We start from the raw sequence: 15664 nt of genomic DNA, 5'->3' as shown, positions 1-15664 counted from the left end.
CCGGTAGTCCATGAAATCTCGAAACGACGTTTCCAATGGGCCAATCGGCTGCGCAACTTAACTGCTTTATTTGAAGCTTTGAATCCATTTCTTCCTTGTCTTTTCAATTTGACCTTTTAATTAGAAGCAAAATATCGATTTTCAGGGAATGAAGAAGCACGTGCTTTCTCTTCACTTCAGTCTTCACAAAGGAATCTTCCGATATTTCTTTATTCTAAATTTTCTTCGTCAAATCAATTAATTAAGAAAAACGTTATCTGGGTCCCATAACCTGTTAAATTTCTTATTACGTAGATCGCTTAATTAATTGATACAATATTGAAAGACATTAATAGACAAGAAATAAACTTTGCAACGTTCTCGACTTGTTTATTATCAACCGGATCAACAGAAAAGGAAAAGTGAAGTTACATACAAAGCAAAAAACATTTGGTCCAAAGAAAATAAATGTATACTATAAATCATAATGTTTTAATATAAAACATAAAACTTAACAATAGGTATGTGCGACAATGTGAACAACTTCGTCCAGAAATTATTTTTCTGCCCTTTAAACAACAAGAACGAATTAAACAACTAATATTTTGGAAGATTGATGGCTACTCTAAAACTTTCCATGCTACGTTCACTTGTTATTCTTTCATTAAATTAATTGTAACAACTTTTTATCAATGGTAGAAAGTTATTTAATTCATAATTTTAAGTTATAAAATTCATAACAATATTTAATTTTCATAATTTAATTATTAGCATTGCTGGGTTGAGTATCTTGCAATATGAATCACTTCATGTCTGTGTGTCATGTTTCTCATCATATTTCCATTTTCTGTGAGTTAATGACAACTTGTTGAATGATGATGGCAGAAATTAGAAAACATGTAGGTCGTTCATTTGATATAAGAGACATCTCTTAGTTTGTTTACTGTAAAATTGTAAATTTGTTTACAAACATTTATCAGATACACGTCGTAATTTCGCCATACATATATATGTATATATATATTATATAATATTCATTCTGAACACGAGGCAACTTTGTACTGCAGCTTTGTGGCAACAAACATTTAAAATATTCAGCTGTCTGTTTGTGTGCGTGAGTGTGCGTGTGCGTGCGTGCGTGTATGCTCTGAGTAAATAATAAACTAACTGATCTTTGGTAAATTGATGGCGGTGATATATTTATTTGCGATATTAATTACGGTTGTCATCACCCATGCAAGGTTCACGTTGCATGTGTTTGATTTTGTTTCATTTCTACCGACTGAATTACTAAAGTTTGCCTGTTAATTTCTCTTTGATTTGTAGACTTTGAACCTCTGAATTCGTGCGTGCGTGTTTTTGTGGTGCGTTTATAGAGCTGAATATAAATCACACTTTGATCCCAATTTTTCAAAATAATGATGGTTACCATGTAGGTATTAATTGGTGATTAAATATTATAGAAATTTGTGAATCTTGCGATAGGAGTGCACAAGTAAACAACAGCATAACATGAAACGAGATATTAACTTCCATCCGATCAGTAACAAACAAATAACTGAATATGCAGAAAATCAAGAAGGTCGAAAGCATTCAAACGACACATTAAAATCCGTCGTTGAAACCGTTTCACTGGACGATGGCAAAATAAAATTGAAACGCCAGCTGGGAACTGCCTATGCTGTGGCCATCCTAGTTGGATTGGTTGTTGGCAGCGGCGTCTACATAACACCACAGGGAGTTTTAAAGCAAGCTGGATCACCGGGACTGTCGTTAATTATTTGGGTTGTTGGAGGAATTTTCTCATTGATTGGAGCCCTGGTTTACGCCGAAATTGGGATAAAATTTCCAGTTTCCGGTGAGAAATATATCTACCTTACGGAAATGTACGGTCCTTACTTGGGATTCTTGTACTTGGCGATGTACATGCTGCTCTTGAGGCCTGGAAGCAATTCTTTGAAGGTTTTGATTCTTGGTAGGTATCTTTTGAAACCCTTGTACCCTGATTGCGAAATCCCGGAAATTGTCATCAAACTCCTGGCTACATTCATATCTAGTTAGTTTTAATAATCTCAACTTTTTACAGCCATGTTTGAAATTTAATTTTCTTTAAAAATTTTGGATAAAACATTGAAACCCTTTTCATCAGTTCTGATTTGCGTTTTCAACTGCATAAGTGTGAAGTTCGCAGCCAGAGGTCAAAGTGTCATGACCTTTTTAACAATTCTCACACTCCTTTTAATAGTGGCTCTTGGCATTCACGTTAATATCACAGGTAGATGTTTTTTTATGACAAAATAATTTTCATAAATTTTCAGAAAATTTTATATTTTCATAACGATTCAGATGGGGGTGATCACTTCAAAGAGCCATTTCAGAACTCGACTTTTAACATTGGGAATTTAGTAATGGCGTACTACTCCACTGTATTCGCGTACGGTGGCTGGGCAGCATTGAATTTCCTCGTGGAAGAAATTAAAGATCCAAAAAAGTATTCTAAAGAAGTTTAAAATTACTCCCCAAAACATTCAAATTTTTTCAATTTTTATATATTTGTAAAAAAAAGAACTCTTCCAAAAGCAATAGTGATAAGTTGTCTGTTACTGACCGTGCTCTACACCCTGGTCAACTACTCTTACATGGCGGTTCTTGGAAGGGAGGGTGTCCTCGCCTCGGATGCCGTCGCCATCGTATGTCATTTCAATTTCTGTCATTTTTGTAACTTTTGCTGAAGTTTTTTAAAAGGTTACAACCTTAAATTTTATAAGAATAGTGTTAAAAATAGTTAAAAGATGTTTATGTGCGGTGAAAATAAGAAAATTTGCTAAAATGTATACGTATATTACTTTTTAACTTTTTTATAAGCAGCTTAGTTTTATACTTAACTTTTTTTTCAAAATATTTAAATTAATTTTAAAACAAACCGCAAAAAATTACATAAATTTTAAGAGTCTGGCATTGAGAATCTGGAAACCACTGGCCTTTTTCATGTCGATATGCATCGCGATTTCCACAACATCCAGTTTTAACTCTGGTATAATGTGTGGATCGAGGTTGGTTTGTTGGTTGGCTGGCTGGCTGGCTTGCTGGCTGACTGACTGGCTGGCTGTCTGGCTGGCTGACTGGTTGGCTGGCTGGCTGGCTGGCTGGTTGGTTGGTTGGTGAGCATTTCATTTTCATCTAATACTCTAAAAAATTGTTTTGACCAAAAAATAACTTCGTTATTACTTAATAAGTTAAGCTAAATCACCAAACCACAAATAAATTTTTTACCAGATTAGCGTTTGTTGGGGCACGGAATGGTCACCTACCACAGATGATATCTTACGTTAGCATATCTCAAGTGACGCCAATTATATCACTTGCTTTGCAGGTGGGAGAGAGATATCTTTTGAAAACTTTTGATTTCTTGATCTGCCGGTGGCCTATTATTTCTGGCATATCTTTATATCTTGTAAATCGCGCCTGTATCTTTAACAAAGAGGGGCGCTATATAAATCACCGATACCGATATTTTACATTTTTATTAATTTTCTGCCATATTAATTACATAATTTTCCAAAATAGGCAATATTGATTTGGAGCTTTGTGTGGTTCATGAATGTTGATTTCATAATATACAACGTGACTTTCTGCGCGGTCATCTTCGACCTGTTCGTCGTCGCGGGATACATCAGAATCCGGTACAGAAATAGCAAGAATAACACGGACGATAACACTCTGAAGGTTGTTTGGGGAGTGATGAATTGATGGAATATTCATTTGTTACTTATAAGTTAAACACTTGCAATACATACAATGCACAAAATACTAGCGATACCACTTTACGTTATAATTTGTATTCTATGATTGATAAGACGCCTGTAAACTATAATATCTTTATCTACAACTCAATCGATTTCGATAAGTTAGGATAGGCGCAAACCCACACTGAAATTTTGTTATAAATTGTATTAAAATATATATTGGTGTATTATAACCCAAGTTTTGGTTAATATATATATATATATATATATATATATATATATTTATTACCAACATATATATATATATATCGGTGTAGGCTATTATAGTCCAAGTTGGCAAATTATCAAATTCTTATCAAATTTTTTTCTGATTATTCAGCTACCTCTAGCTCTCCACATGACATATGCCACTTCGTTGGTTGTCATCTCGTTCGTGCCACTGGTAACAAATTTCGTGTCGTCCGCTCTATTTTACATTACTGTCGTTTCTTCCTGTTCCGTTTATTACTTGATCGTTCTTATTTGGCGTCCTGCATTTATTCAAAGAAATAAAAGAATAGGTAGTTTATTTCGATTTTTTAGGTTTTCGATGTTTTATTCAACGTGTCATTGAAATATAGATTGAGTTTGTTTAACATCTGCTGAAATTTAAGAGTAGTTATAGGTGTGTGTTTTTATGTAATAATTACAATGATAATTATAATAATGATATCGTATTAAATAATAATTAAATGGTATAATAATGTTCATCACTCTCTGCAGAAAACTTGAATCATTTTATCCAGAAGTTGTTTTATTGTGCACCAGGCGGCAAAAATGTTTAATCTCCCAAGTACATTTTTTTACGTTAGTTGTTATATACAACATACGAATCGAATAGAAAACAAAACGATCTATCTGGTGCTGCTAAAAACACCTTGCAACTGTAGTGAAATTAAATTTTATGTTCAATTTATGTTTATTAAAATAACTTTAACATTTGTACATATTTAAGTTTCTGAAAAATGCACTGTCGATTGGAGATGAATTAATATGTATTTTACATTGTAATGAATTACTCTCACCACTACAACCAATTATGACCAGGTTAAATTAGAGTTAAGTTGTTTTTGTTTGAATGTTAGGGTTCGTGGGCTTATTTCAAAACTGTTCACAAACATGAAACACACAAATATTTATCCATAGATGTGTCATTTTATTTAAAGCCACTAAGTATAATAAACTAATAGATGTTATAGATGCATGGTACAAAAAATATAGAAAACAAGCTAGAGCCGAACTGGTAAAAACATGTTATGCTTTAACTAATATTTTACATTTAAGCTTTATCGTTCAACAATTACACAAAATTAAATATTGATAAAATTAACAAATTAATTTGCAATAATACATTACAATATAATATATAATCTAATTATATATTTGTAATATTTTTACATGATTTTTGATGTAAATGCATGAAGGATCAATATTCATTCAATAAGTTCATTAATATTTGACAGATGATATTTAACATAATTGCATTATGTATAAAATTGATTAAATAAATTAGTTTATGCTGCGAATTTTATAAAATTTATTAATTTAAAAAATTCATAACGCCATAAATTAAAGAGTTGTGGGTTAGAATGTTGACATCCATAGTTCCAAACATCACATTTCACATGCGAACAGTTTCTGAATAAAAGTCGTCAGAGCTTCTAAAAAAAACGGTAAAACAAATTATAACATAAATATTCTTAAATTACGCAAAATAGTATATAAAATACAATTTCATCGAACTAATTGAAATCAAATTTTGAAAGATATTTAAAAAAATCAATTGTAATTGTAAATTAAGTTGAGATGTAATTTATCCTTACGTGATTTTCTATCGAAGCACTCCCACTTGGGTTTGACGACAAAGACGACGACATAGTAGATGGAGGAAATGAGAATGATGGATCCGAAGCCAATGGCACTGTTGCGAGCGTTGGTGATGAGAGTGCAAGTGATCAGCCCCATCAATAAGACGCCATAAGACAGGTGAATGAGCAGTGGAAACTTGATTGACGCAATTTTAAAATGACGTCAACGGCATTTTTTAAATCATGTTGAAAAGTTAAAAAACTTGAAAATAAATTAAGGATCAGATGTAATAAAATTAAAACCGCAGTCGTAATATAGATATAAGAATGCACGCAACAGACATACTTTTAAAGAACGCTTCTCTTCCACACTTTCAACAATCTCCTGATGGTTCTCACTAACAACATCCCCATCATTTGCATTTACAATGCTCCGCTGATTCAACTCGCACACTTCCGTTTCATCCATGGCTTCCAACTGAACCTGACCTTGATCTCTTCTCTCACTCATCTTACTGAAACATGCCTCTGTCCTATCAGTTTCATTTACAGGCAGGTTCAGACGTTTCTTTATAACATCCATACAGCTCAGCTTTTTGGCAAAATATTTTTTAGATTGGAGAGTTTCAGTCTTTCGTTTTGGAAAATAATCTTCTTTAATTCTCAACCAAATGTAGGCGGTTTCCACCACAAAGTCAGAAAGGACGCTGCAAAAGACGAGGTTACTAATAATGCCGTACACATTCACCAGCCAGATGTAGACAAGGGCACAGAAACTCTAAAAATTTTGATGAAAATGCGAATTAAAATAAAATTAAAATAAGATTATATGGAGATTAAAAATAAGATTATTAATAATTATAAAAAATAATTATAGTAAAAATGTTTAATGGAAACAGCCCAACCGATTCTTTTAATGCAAATTATTGAGCAGTTTTCAAACTTTAATCTAAACATTTCATCGCAAGTTTAAAATCTGATCTAAAGAGTCCTCGATATAAATCCTTCTCAAGCATTACGATAATTGAAAATGTTACACGATAATTAAAAGTTCCATCATAGCAATCAGTTTAACCATCACGCCATTATTATTATGATCACCACCATCATCATCATCGTCGTCATCATCACCATCATCATACTAAAACCTGCAAGAGTATGGAGGTGATGGGAGTTTCATATTTGATGCTTATGAGGGCAAAAAGTTTCGGCAGATGTCCTTCTCTTGCACCTGACAGCCCCAACCTGTCGGAATGTTGCATTTTTTTGGAGAATTAGATCATTTTTTCAAATTAATTCATTATTTTATACACAAATTATATCTGCCTTTTTTATAATCCGTACAAGTTAAACTAGAGAAACAACGTTATGATGAAAATTCACAATTAACTACGTACACAAACTCCTTAACTTCAAGTATAGCAAAGTGTTATAAATGATTTTGAACAATAACTATTTTATGAACATTTTTAATTCTACTTACTCAGCATTCAACAAAAATTTCGTCCCAACTTAAATCAGGTAAACAGACAAACGCTCTATTAAAATCAAGTCGAAAAAAATTTTTCCCAAAAATTATTCATTCTTGGTTGATTTCAAACTATTATTATTCTTCTTATTATTATTATTATCTTACTTGTATAGAACAAGTAAGGACCTCTCAACATGATGTTAGTGCGTTTTGCCATCTACATCATACGCAGATGGACAAATATTTTTTATTTTAATTTAAGATTTTGTTTAATTTTTTTTTTTAATTTTCCTACCTGGAGCCAACCAGAAGTCCCGAGTTGAAACTGGAGCAGGCAGTGACGGCAATCATTCCGGACATCAAAAAGCCGAACGATCCAAAAACTTTCGTCGCTACACTCTGGAAAAATTGAAATTTCGATCTAAAAATTTGTTATCAATTTACAGAATTAGAAACTGCTAGTTAAATTAATAAATTTATAATTAAAATTAATTAAAATTAAAAACATAAACTTGAACAATTAAACCACAAACGCAACGGAGTACTGAGTAAGACAACACATATATCAGAAACTCTTACTCTAATTGACACAACGATTACATAATTACAAAAATTGCAACTAATCACACTCACACACACACACATTCACACACTCACACACATACACACACACATACCATAGCAACGGCTTCTGAATTAATTACGTCATCTTTGCCAAGGACACCGATGTAGGAAATATTCACTAAAACGTATAACGTCGTCGTCATAAGCAGGCTAATGATGATTGCCAACGGGAGGTTTCTGCATTTCCCAGTTATCAATAATTAATTAGTTTTAATTATTAATAATTAATTAGTTTTAATTATTAATAATTGATTAGTTTTAATTATTAATAATTAATTAATCTTAATAATTAATAGTTAATTAGTTTTAATTATTAAAAGTTAGTTGCTAAAATAAATTATTGTGATTATGCTCATCAAAATTATTATGTACAAATCAGAAATTGAAATATAGCTCCGACCTCTTTGGTTTCTTAAGTTCCTCCATCAAGAAGTTCAAGGCAGACCTTTAAAAAATTTTCATTTGCGCGTTTCAACACATGGCATATATATTTTTAAAAATGAATACAACGTAATTAGCAACCAAAATAAATGATCCTCTCAACATATAAACCTCTAGGAAACTATACAAGGCCATTAAAACCAGCAACAAAATGTGGCAAAAAAAAATCTTGAAAACTAACCATCCATAGTACGAGAAGATAGTTGAAGTGAACGCTTCAACCAATTTGTTTGGATCGCTTTCGGAATCTTGGAAAGGATTGACTAAGCTTTCGCCGTTACCTGTGATGATGATGATGTTGATGATGATGATGATGATAGTGATGATGTTGATGATGATAGTGATGATAACAGTGATGATGATGATGTTATTTGTAATTATTATTATAAATAAAAGTCGGAACGATGGTAATGTTTGATGCTTGTTAAATTAATTATGACAAAGTTATCACAGCGTTAACATTTAATGATGAAATGATGATATATAAAAAGGCTGTAGTTATGGGTAATAATCATTTAGTAAGATAACAACGACTATAAAGATGGTTGCAATAAATGATAATACTGATAATGACGACGATGATGACGACGGATGACAAGTATAAAAATAAATTTTAAAAATTTAAAAAAATCCATCGACACCAGCCAACAAACATACTTCTAATAAGCTCGACGACCCCTATTACACTCAAAATCACAAGAGACAGCAGTGTTATACAAATCATGGCATTCTGAGACCTGAGAGTTCCTTTGATGCTGAAACAGTTCATCGCCGTCACGATTACTGTGGAAAAAGTTTGAGTTAAACGTTTAGAAGGTTTAATTTTAAGATTTTTCCAACGGTTAAACGTCTCGGGGGTTTAATTTTTAGGTTTTTCTATTTAGCTAAACGTCTTGAAGGTTTAATTTTTAGATTTTTTCATTTAGTTAAACGTCTTGAAGGTTTAATTTTAAGACTTTTACATTTTTTTAAATTGAAGATTTTATTAAAGTTTAACAAATTAGAGTCATTTTAAAGATAACTACCGAATATATATTACTGTTATTTATACGTTTTAAATGTTAAATCAGATGAAAATTCATAAAAGAAATGACATTAAAACTTAATAAAATAACGTAATAAACATCGTGAAACACGTTATTCAAGCGAAAAACTTTGTTACCAACTAGTAAATATCTAAAATGATTTTATTTTAATTAGTTAATTAATAGTAATAACTAATTAATTATTTAATTAATTAATATTAAATAACGATAATGAGGAAACTATTAAATATTTTATATAAACTTTTATATTAAAAAAAAAAACCTGTGAAAAGAGTGGCCACAAGCTGAATAACGAAATTTGGTATTTTGCTCTGGCTGTAGAATGGCTTCACGATGTATCTATTTCGCGGTGTCATAAATCCATTTTTGAGTTAAATAAAAGTAGTAGTGGTAGCAGTAACTCCACTGCTAGTAGTAGTAAGTAGTAGTAGTAGTATGTAGCAGTAGTAAATTAGTAGTTGTAGTAGTAGTAGTAGCAGTAGTAGTAGTACTAGTAGTATAGTAGTAGTAGTAGTAGTATGTAGTATGTAGTAGTATGTAGTAGTAGTAGTTGTAGTAGTAGTAGTAGTAATAGTAGTAGTAGCAGTAGGAATATTCGCATTAATATTTATTATCAATATTATATTCTTATGAGTTGAGTAGTAAACGAAGCCAATAGAAACGGTGGTAACTCTTAAAACAGCATGAAAAACAAACAAATCAAGCAAATAATAATAATAAAAAAAACAACCAACTCTGCACACATCAGCGCCTTGATGGCATTGCCTCCAGGCCTCATCAAAAAAACGTACTGCCACATGAAAGCGAATGCATAGTAAGGTCCGCAGAGAATATTCAGATAGGCATACTTCTCGCCAGTTACGGGGTACCTTACCCCAATTTCGGCGAACGCCAGGGCTCCTATCATACAAAGAACACCAGCCATAGCCCACATAAAAATTGCAAGGCCCACCGAATTGCAATTTCCTAAAACTTTTTTAGGGGTTATGAAGATTCCCCCGCCGACAACCAGCCCGATTATGACCGCAATGCCGTGGCTCAACCCTACCGTGCGTTTGAGTTTTTTGCCGGGTTTATTTGTGACAGGCGCAGTCTCTGGTGATGGTGTTGTTTCTAATGATGGTGGTAGTAGTGATGCCTCTGATGGTGAAGACGTTGTGGCTACTTCTTGTGGTGGAGATAGTGATGATGGTGATGCTGACGATGATGATGGTGGCTTGGGGAGTAGCGTCGTCGGTGTTGTTAATATCGTTACGGTGGGCGTCAGTGGTGGAGATGGTTGGAATGAAAACAGTGTGAAATCGGAAGCTGCTGCTGCTGCTTCTGCTGCTTCTTCTGCTGATTTCGTTGTCATGATTGTTGTTGTTCTTGGTTAATTCTTCAGATTGTTATCAAGTTTTCTTGATGACGTCAGATGTCGGCTGATGTTCTTCCTGTCGTTAATGGCGTCGTAAGCCTAGCAGATTGCACTACAAGTACATGAAAAACTGTTCACACAATCAAATAAATAACAACAGAAACTGTGAAAATTCATCCACAAATCTATCAAAATGGGCAAACTAACCCCGTACAATACAACAAAACACAAAATGCATGCGAACATTAGGGTATTTATACATAAATTCAAATTATATATATATATATATATATATACACTTAAGTATATATTTAAAAAGTAACATACATATGTATGTACTATGTATGTGTATACATTATAAAAATATGTGAGTGTGTGTGTGTTTGTGAGTGTGTGCGCGCTTATGACAAATTTAATGTTATCTCATAATGATGAAAATGAGGATAATGATTGATGATAGCAATAATGATTGCACAAATGATAGCAAACACTATGCTGTTTTGCGATGAGAGACTTATTGTATTCATGAACTATGATGTTGATTCATACTCAACATTATCCATTCAATCTGATGTGGGTGATGTTGATAATTGTAATAACAATTATTTATAATTATATATATATTTAATAATTGTAATAACAATTATTTATAATTATATATATATATATAATGATAAATATATATTTATATCTTTTTAATAGTTAATTTGTCATTTTTCAATTTGTATAAAACTTCAATTAAATTATTCAAGGAACTTGATATAACGACGATTATGCATAATCAGCATCATAGTAGTAGTAGTAGTAGTAGTAGTAGTAGTAGTAGTAGTAGTAGTAGTAGTAGTAGTAGTAGTAGTAGTAGTAGTAGTGGTAGTAGTAGCGTCAGTAGCAGTAGTGTAATAACTATTATTTTTATTTATTTCAATTATTCCTTTATCAGTTTAATTATTATCATCTGCTATTCTAGTCCTACTTTTCTGTTGAAATGAATATTAAAATGATTTTTTTTCAATTTTAGCCACTAGAAATAAATTTATATGAATATTTTGTCGAATGTATCTAATCAAATAAATTTATTTAATTTAAACTTTTACTTAATAATACTTACTCAATTAAATCAATTAATTGATTTATTTATTTATAAATTACCTTATTTATTTATAGATTGATAAGTTGATATCATGATTAGATAATCTGGAAGTTGATACAACGTTAACTTATCGACTTCATTTTTTGCAAACTTATCAAAATATTATCAACAATATGATTAAATGAATAAACTAGTAAGTTAATTTATTTAATAAGTTAATTAAATAATTTAATTCATTAATTAAACAAATTTTCCATTTGAACGTGTTAAATGAACGTATTTATCAGCATTTTCAAACCTATCATTAATGTTTTTCATTGCCAGTTTATGCGCCTACACGCGTCCAAAAGTGTTAAAATACAGAATATTTTTATTAAAGTAGTCTTAAAAAATTTTTATTAGAAGAAATTTTTGTATTTTACGAATTTTTCACATCAGCATTGTGTGTTGTTTAGCAGGCCTATGAGAGATTGATTGGACTCGCCGACTTCAACAAAAATTTATCGCTTATTCAATGTAATAATATTAATGTAGTTACATAGTAATAATAATAATAATTATGAATTTTTTTACCCAATCATTCAATCTTTTTCTCTCTCTCTCTCTCTTTCTTTCTTTATTTCTTTCTTTCTTTCTTTTTTTTTCTTTCTTTCTTTCTTTTTTCTTTCTTTCTCTCTCTCTCTCTCTCACTGTCTTTCTTACCTTCTTATCTCGAAAATGAAATGAGAGACGCAAACAGAAGACAGAGAGCCCACGTGATATACACCGATATATGTGGATTGATACGTTTCCTGAAAGAAGACACTGTTCACTGATGATAAAAAATCTGTTTTTAAACAGCGGTTCTGCTGCTGAGATAATATCAATACATGCGATAGATAACACATTTTGCTTCCATTTGTTGTACTACGTCCTTTTTTGAAGAACCGCTCGTTTTCGAGTGTCAAATATTTTCTTTGTCCAATCATTCTATCAATTCTTCTTCTCTCTCTCTCTCTCCTCTCTCTCTTTCTTCTCAACTCTCCTTCACTTTTTTAAATTTTGAACACTTGTAAGCAAACGAATGACCGAATAATTTTTCCGACTTTCTCATTTCTGTCTCTCTGCCTCTCTCTCCCACTCTCTTTCTCTCTCTCTCTCTCTCTCTCTCTCTTTCTCTCTCTCTCTCTCTCTCTCTCTCTTTCCTCTTAATTTCCTCTCACTATTCTACTTTTCTTTTTTTTTCTCTCGCATTCTCCATTCACTTCTCACAGAACATAGCTGTCACAAAACTATTTTAAAAGACAGGCATGATAAAAAATCGGTTTGATTGATGCGTGTGATGTTGAACTTCACGTAATTCAACGTTCATCGCTTACAGAGATAACGACAGAAGTAAAATTTGATAGATTAGCATCAATACTGCTCATACTAATAAAGTTATAATGGTGATATGTATAATAATACTAATATTTATTTTAGCAGATGTGAATTTTGTTGACTATGTTAATGTAATCGTATCATCCATTTGGACAACTTTGTCAGATGTTTTCGTTAAAAAAAATTCAAATTAGTTAAATTATTATTAAGAATAACAATAATAATATCTTTTAAATCAATTAATTGATCAATTTATTAGATAAATAGGTCATTAATTAGTCAAATAATCATTCAAGTAGGCAACGAACTTCAGAAATCAATCAATGCTAATAAAAAGCAACATTAACCACATTATCAAATACATTAGCAACAGGAATAACTAAAGCAACAACAATGATAACACAAAGTTTAACATCTTCCAAACGTTTGTTATCAGTTATCCGAAGCAAGACGTGGAGGTGAGCAAACATTAGGCACACGTGCAATAGATCAACTGGGTCAGTTACAGTTATGAATGAAGAAATGATGAATGACGCATCTCATTTAATAAAATGACTTAATTTTAATGTAAATACAAATGGTTTAATCATGAAATTATGATGTCTTTTTGTTAAAACTTCATATTTTAAGTCCATTAAGGTCAAAGTCAGCTTTGGAGTTTGATATATTGGATTTATTGTTAAATTTGTAAATTAGTCATTTATGAAACCCAAATTATGTAGTTTATTTACTACATATCAAACGTCCTTAGGTTGATAACCGAGAGAATGTAGAACATTATGTGCGTAAAATAGTAAGCGCTAAATGAGTGAACATGTGTGTATCAATTTATGACCTACCGGAAGTTATTCGTGTCGCCATGAATAAAAACATACACCCGACGATTCACGATTCTCCTTTTTAAATATTAACCTCGCGTCTCTAAGTTTGAAAAATTAAAAAAAAACGAATAATATTTAGGATTCTTGTTAGTTTTATAAAAATAAATTAAAAATTTTTTGAGATCTAGTTAGTGTAAAATCTGTTTAAGTCGGAAGATTATAGGTTAGTTTCGAATTTATTGTTTATTGATTGATCGTTCAAGATTACCTAAGTGAACATATTGAATGATATCTTAATCTTATTTTATCAATTTGACAGATAAAAATGTTTCTCTGGGACTGGTTTGCCGGAATTTTAAATTATCTAGGTAAAATATTTTTTATTTATTAAAATTAAACGCAATTAAAAACCATTTTTAATTTAAATTTAAAGGTTTGTACAAAAAGTCAGGTAAATTAGTGTTTCTTGGTCTGGACAATGCAGGAAAAACGACTTTATTACATATGTTGAAAGACTCACGTATGGCCCAACACGTGCCTACACTACATCCCAGTTTGTGGAATTCTTTATTTTTATAAAATTTAAAACTAAAATTCAATATTTGTTATTTATTGATTTTATAATTTTTATAACATCTGATTATTTATTATAATTAAAAATGTTTTGTCAATCATAATTTTTAAAAATAAGATATTAAACTTAAGTTCATAATTTAGATTTAATTAAAATTTTTAGTAAAATTATGTTATCATGTGAGTCCATGATTGGTCATAATGTTGACCCCTTAAACTCTCAGCATCAGAAGAGTTAACAATGGGTGGTATGAGGTTCACGACCTTTGACCTGGGAGGTCACGAACAGGCGCGAAGGGTTTGGAAAGATTACTTTCCTGCTGTTGACGGCATAGTCTTCCTCGTCGACTGCTTTGATAAGGCCAGATTAAATGAGGCCAGGAAAGAGTTACAAGTTGGTTGATATTTGTTTCATTTATCTATATGCTTGATTTGTTTTTTAATTATTACATTTTTATGATTTATTATTCTTATTCTCTTCTAGAGTTTACTGGCAGACGAGCAAATAGCAAATGCTCCAGTTTTGATACTTGGTAACAAAATAGATTTGTCAGGAGCATGCAGTGAGGATGAGATTCGTTATATGTTCGGTCTACACAGTATTGCTACTGGAACGGTTGGTGCTTCTTTTGTTATGTGCTTGTGTGTGTGTGTTCTTGCACTGCATTGGTGATGATGCTATTGCAATCATTAACTAACCAATCAAACGACGAACAGGGAATAAGGCCCCGAAGTGAATTGAACAGGCGTCCTGTTGAACTGTTCATGTGCTCAGTACTAAAGAGGCAGGGGTATGGGGATGGATTTCGTTGGCTTGCTCAGTACATTAATTAATTAACTGATTGATTAAATAATTAATTAATTAATTTGTTATTTAATTGATTGATTGGTTAGTTGCTTGGTTGATTAAATTGATCAATTGAATGTCATTACAAACAATTTTTTCTCTGTTACCTGTTTGTTAGAATGTCAGTGTGTTTGTGTGTGTGTTTGTGTGTGTGTGTGTGTGTGTGTGTGTGTGTGTGTACAGGTATGGTTATGTTAGCTTGCTTGTTTGTTTGTTTCTGTATAAAGTCATGCGGTTGAGACTTATGACTGGATCAATGTACAAACAGTTGTACATAAACTGACGTGTGTGTTTGTGTGTGCATTTGTGTACATATAAATATGTGTGTGTACGTGAACTTGAATATATAATGATTGTTGTTAGGTCTGTTTGTTATTGTCTACATGATTCTTTGTCTGTTTGTGTCTGTGTATGATTTCTTGTCATTCTTATCAACGTTATCAAATTTTTTAAAAACTTTGAA

The 15664-nt window shown here is 31.6% G+C and overlaps 3 protein-coding genes across 3 annotated transcripts; 2 read left to right on the top strand and 1 right to left on the bottom strand.

Annotated features, from left to right (window-relative positions):
- Positions 1–1491: 1491 nt before the first annotated feature.
- On the top strand, positions 1492–4370 carry HELRODRAFT_176818 (hypothetical protein; the record flags this gene model as incomplete). The annotated part of the gene is made up of 9 exons (XM_009024149.1): positions 1492–2035; positions 2129–2254; positions 2326–2470; positions 2546–2669; positions 2929–2969; positions 3256–3352; positions 3547–3705; positions 4105–4167; positions 4308–4370. 9 exons carry the CDS (start codon positions 1492–1494, stop codon positions 4368–4370), a joined length of 1362 nt encoding a protein of 453 aa, XP_009022397.1.
- Positions 4371–7720: 3350 nt separating this feature from the next.
- HELRODRAFT_123067 (hypothetical protein) lies at positions 7721–10223 on the bottom strand (the record flags this gene model as incomplete). The annotated part of the gene is made up of 6 exons (XM_009024148.1): positions 7721–7844; positions 8068–8112; positions 8290–8389; positions 8766–8891; positions 9417–9493; positions 9889–10223. Coding segments are annotated over 6 exons (807 nt in total), but the record flags the coding sequence as incomplete, so codon positions are not given.
- Positions 10224–13800: 3577 nt separating this feature from the next.
- On the top strand, positions 13801–15403 carry HELRODRAFT_185823 (hypothetical protein). Its single transcript, XM_009024147.1, has 7 exons — positions 13801–14004; positions 14101–14149; positions 14215–14334; positions 14579–14748; positions 14839–14970; positions 15072–15340; positions 15379–15403. The coding sequence occupies exons 2-6, from the start codon at positions 14107–14109 to the stop codon at positions 15186–15188; spliced, it is 582 nt and encodes a 193-aa protein (XP_009022395.1). The 5' UTR covers positions 13801–14004; positions 14101–14106; the 3' UTR covers positions 15189–15340; positions 15379–15403.
- Positions 15404–15664: the final 261 nt, after the last annotated feature.

This window comes from Helobdella robusta, assembly GCF_000326865.2.
Source record: "Helobdella robusta unplaced genomic scaffold HELROscaffold_39, whole genome shotgun sequence".
NCBI lineage: Eukaryota > Metazoa > Annelida > Clitellata > Rhynchobdellida > Glossiphoniidae > Helobdella > Helobdella robusta.
This window is presented reverse-complemented; position numbering and strand designations above follow the sequence as displayed.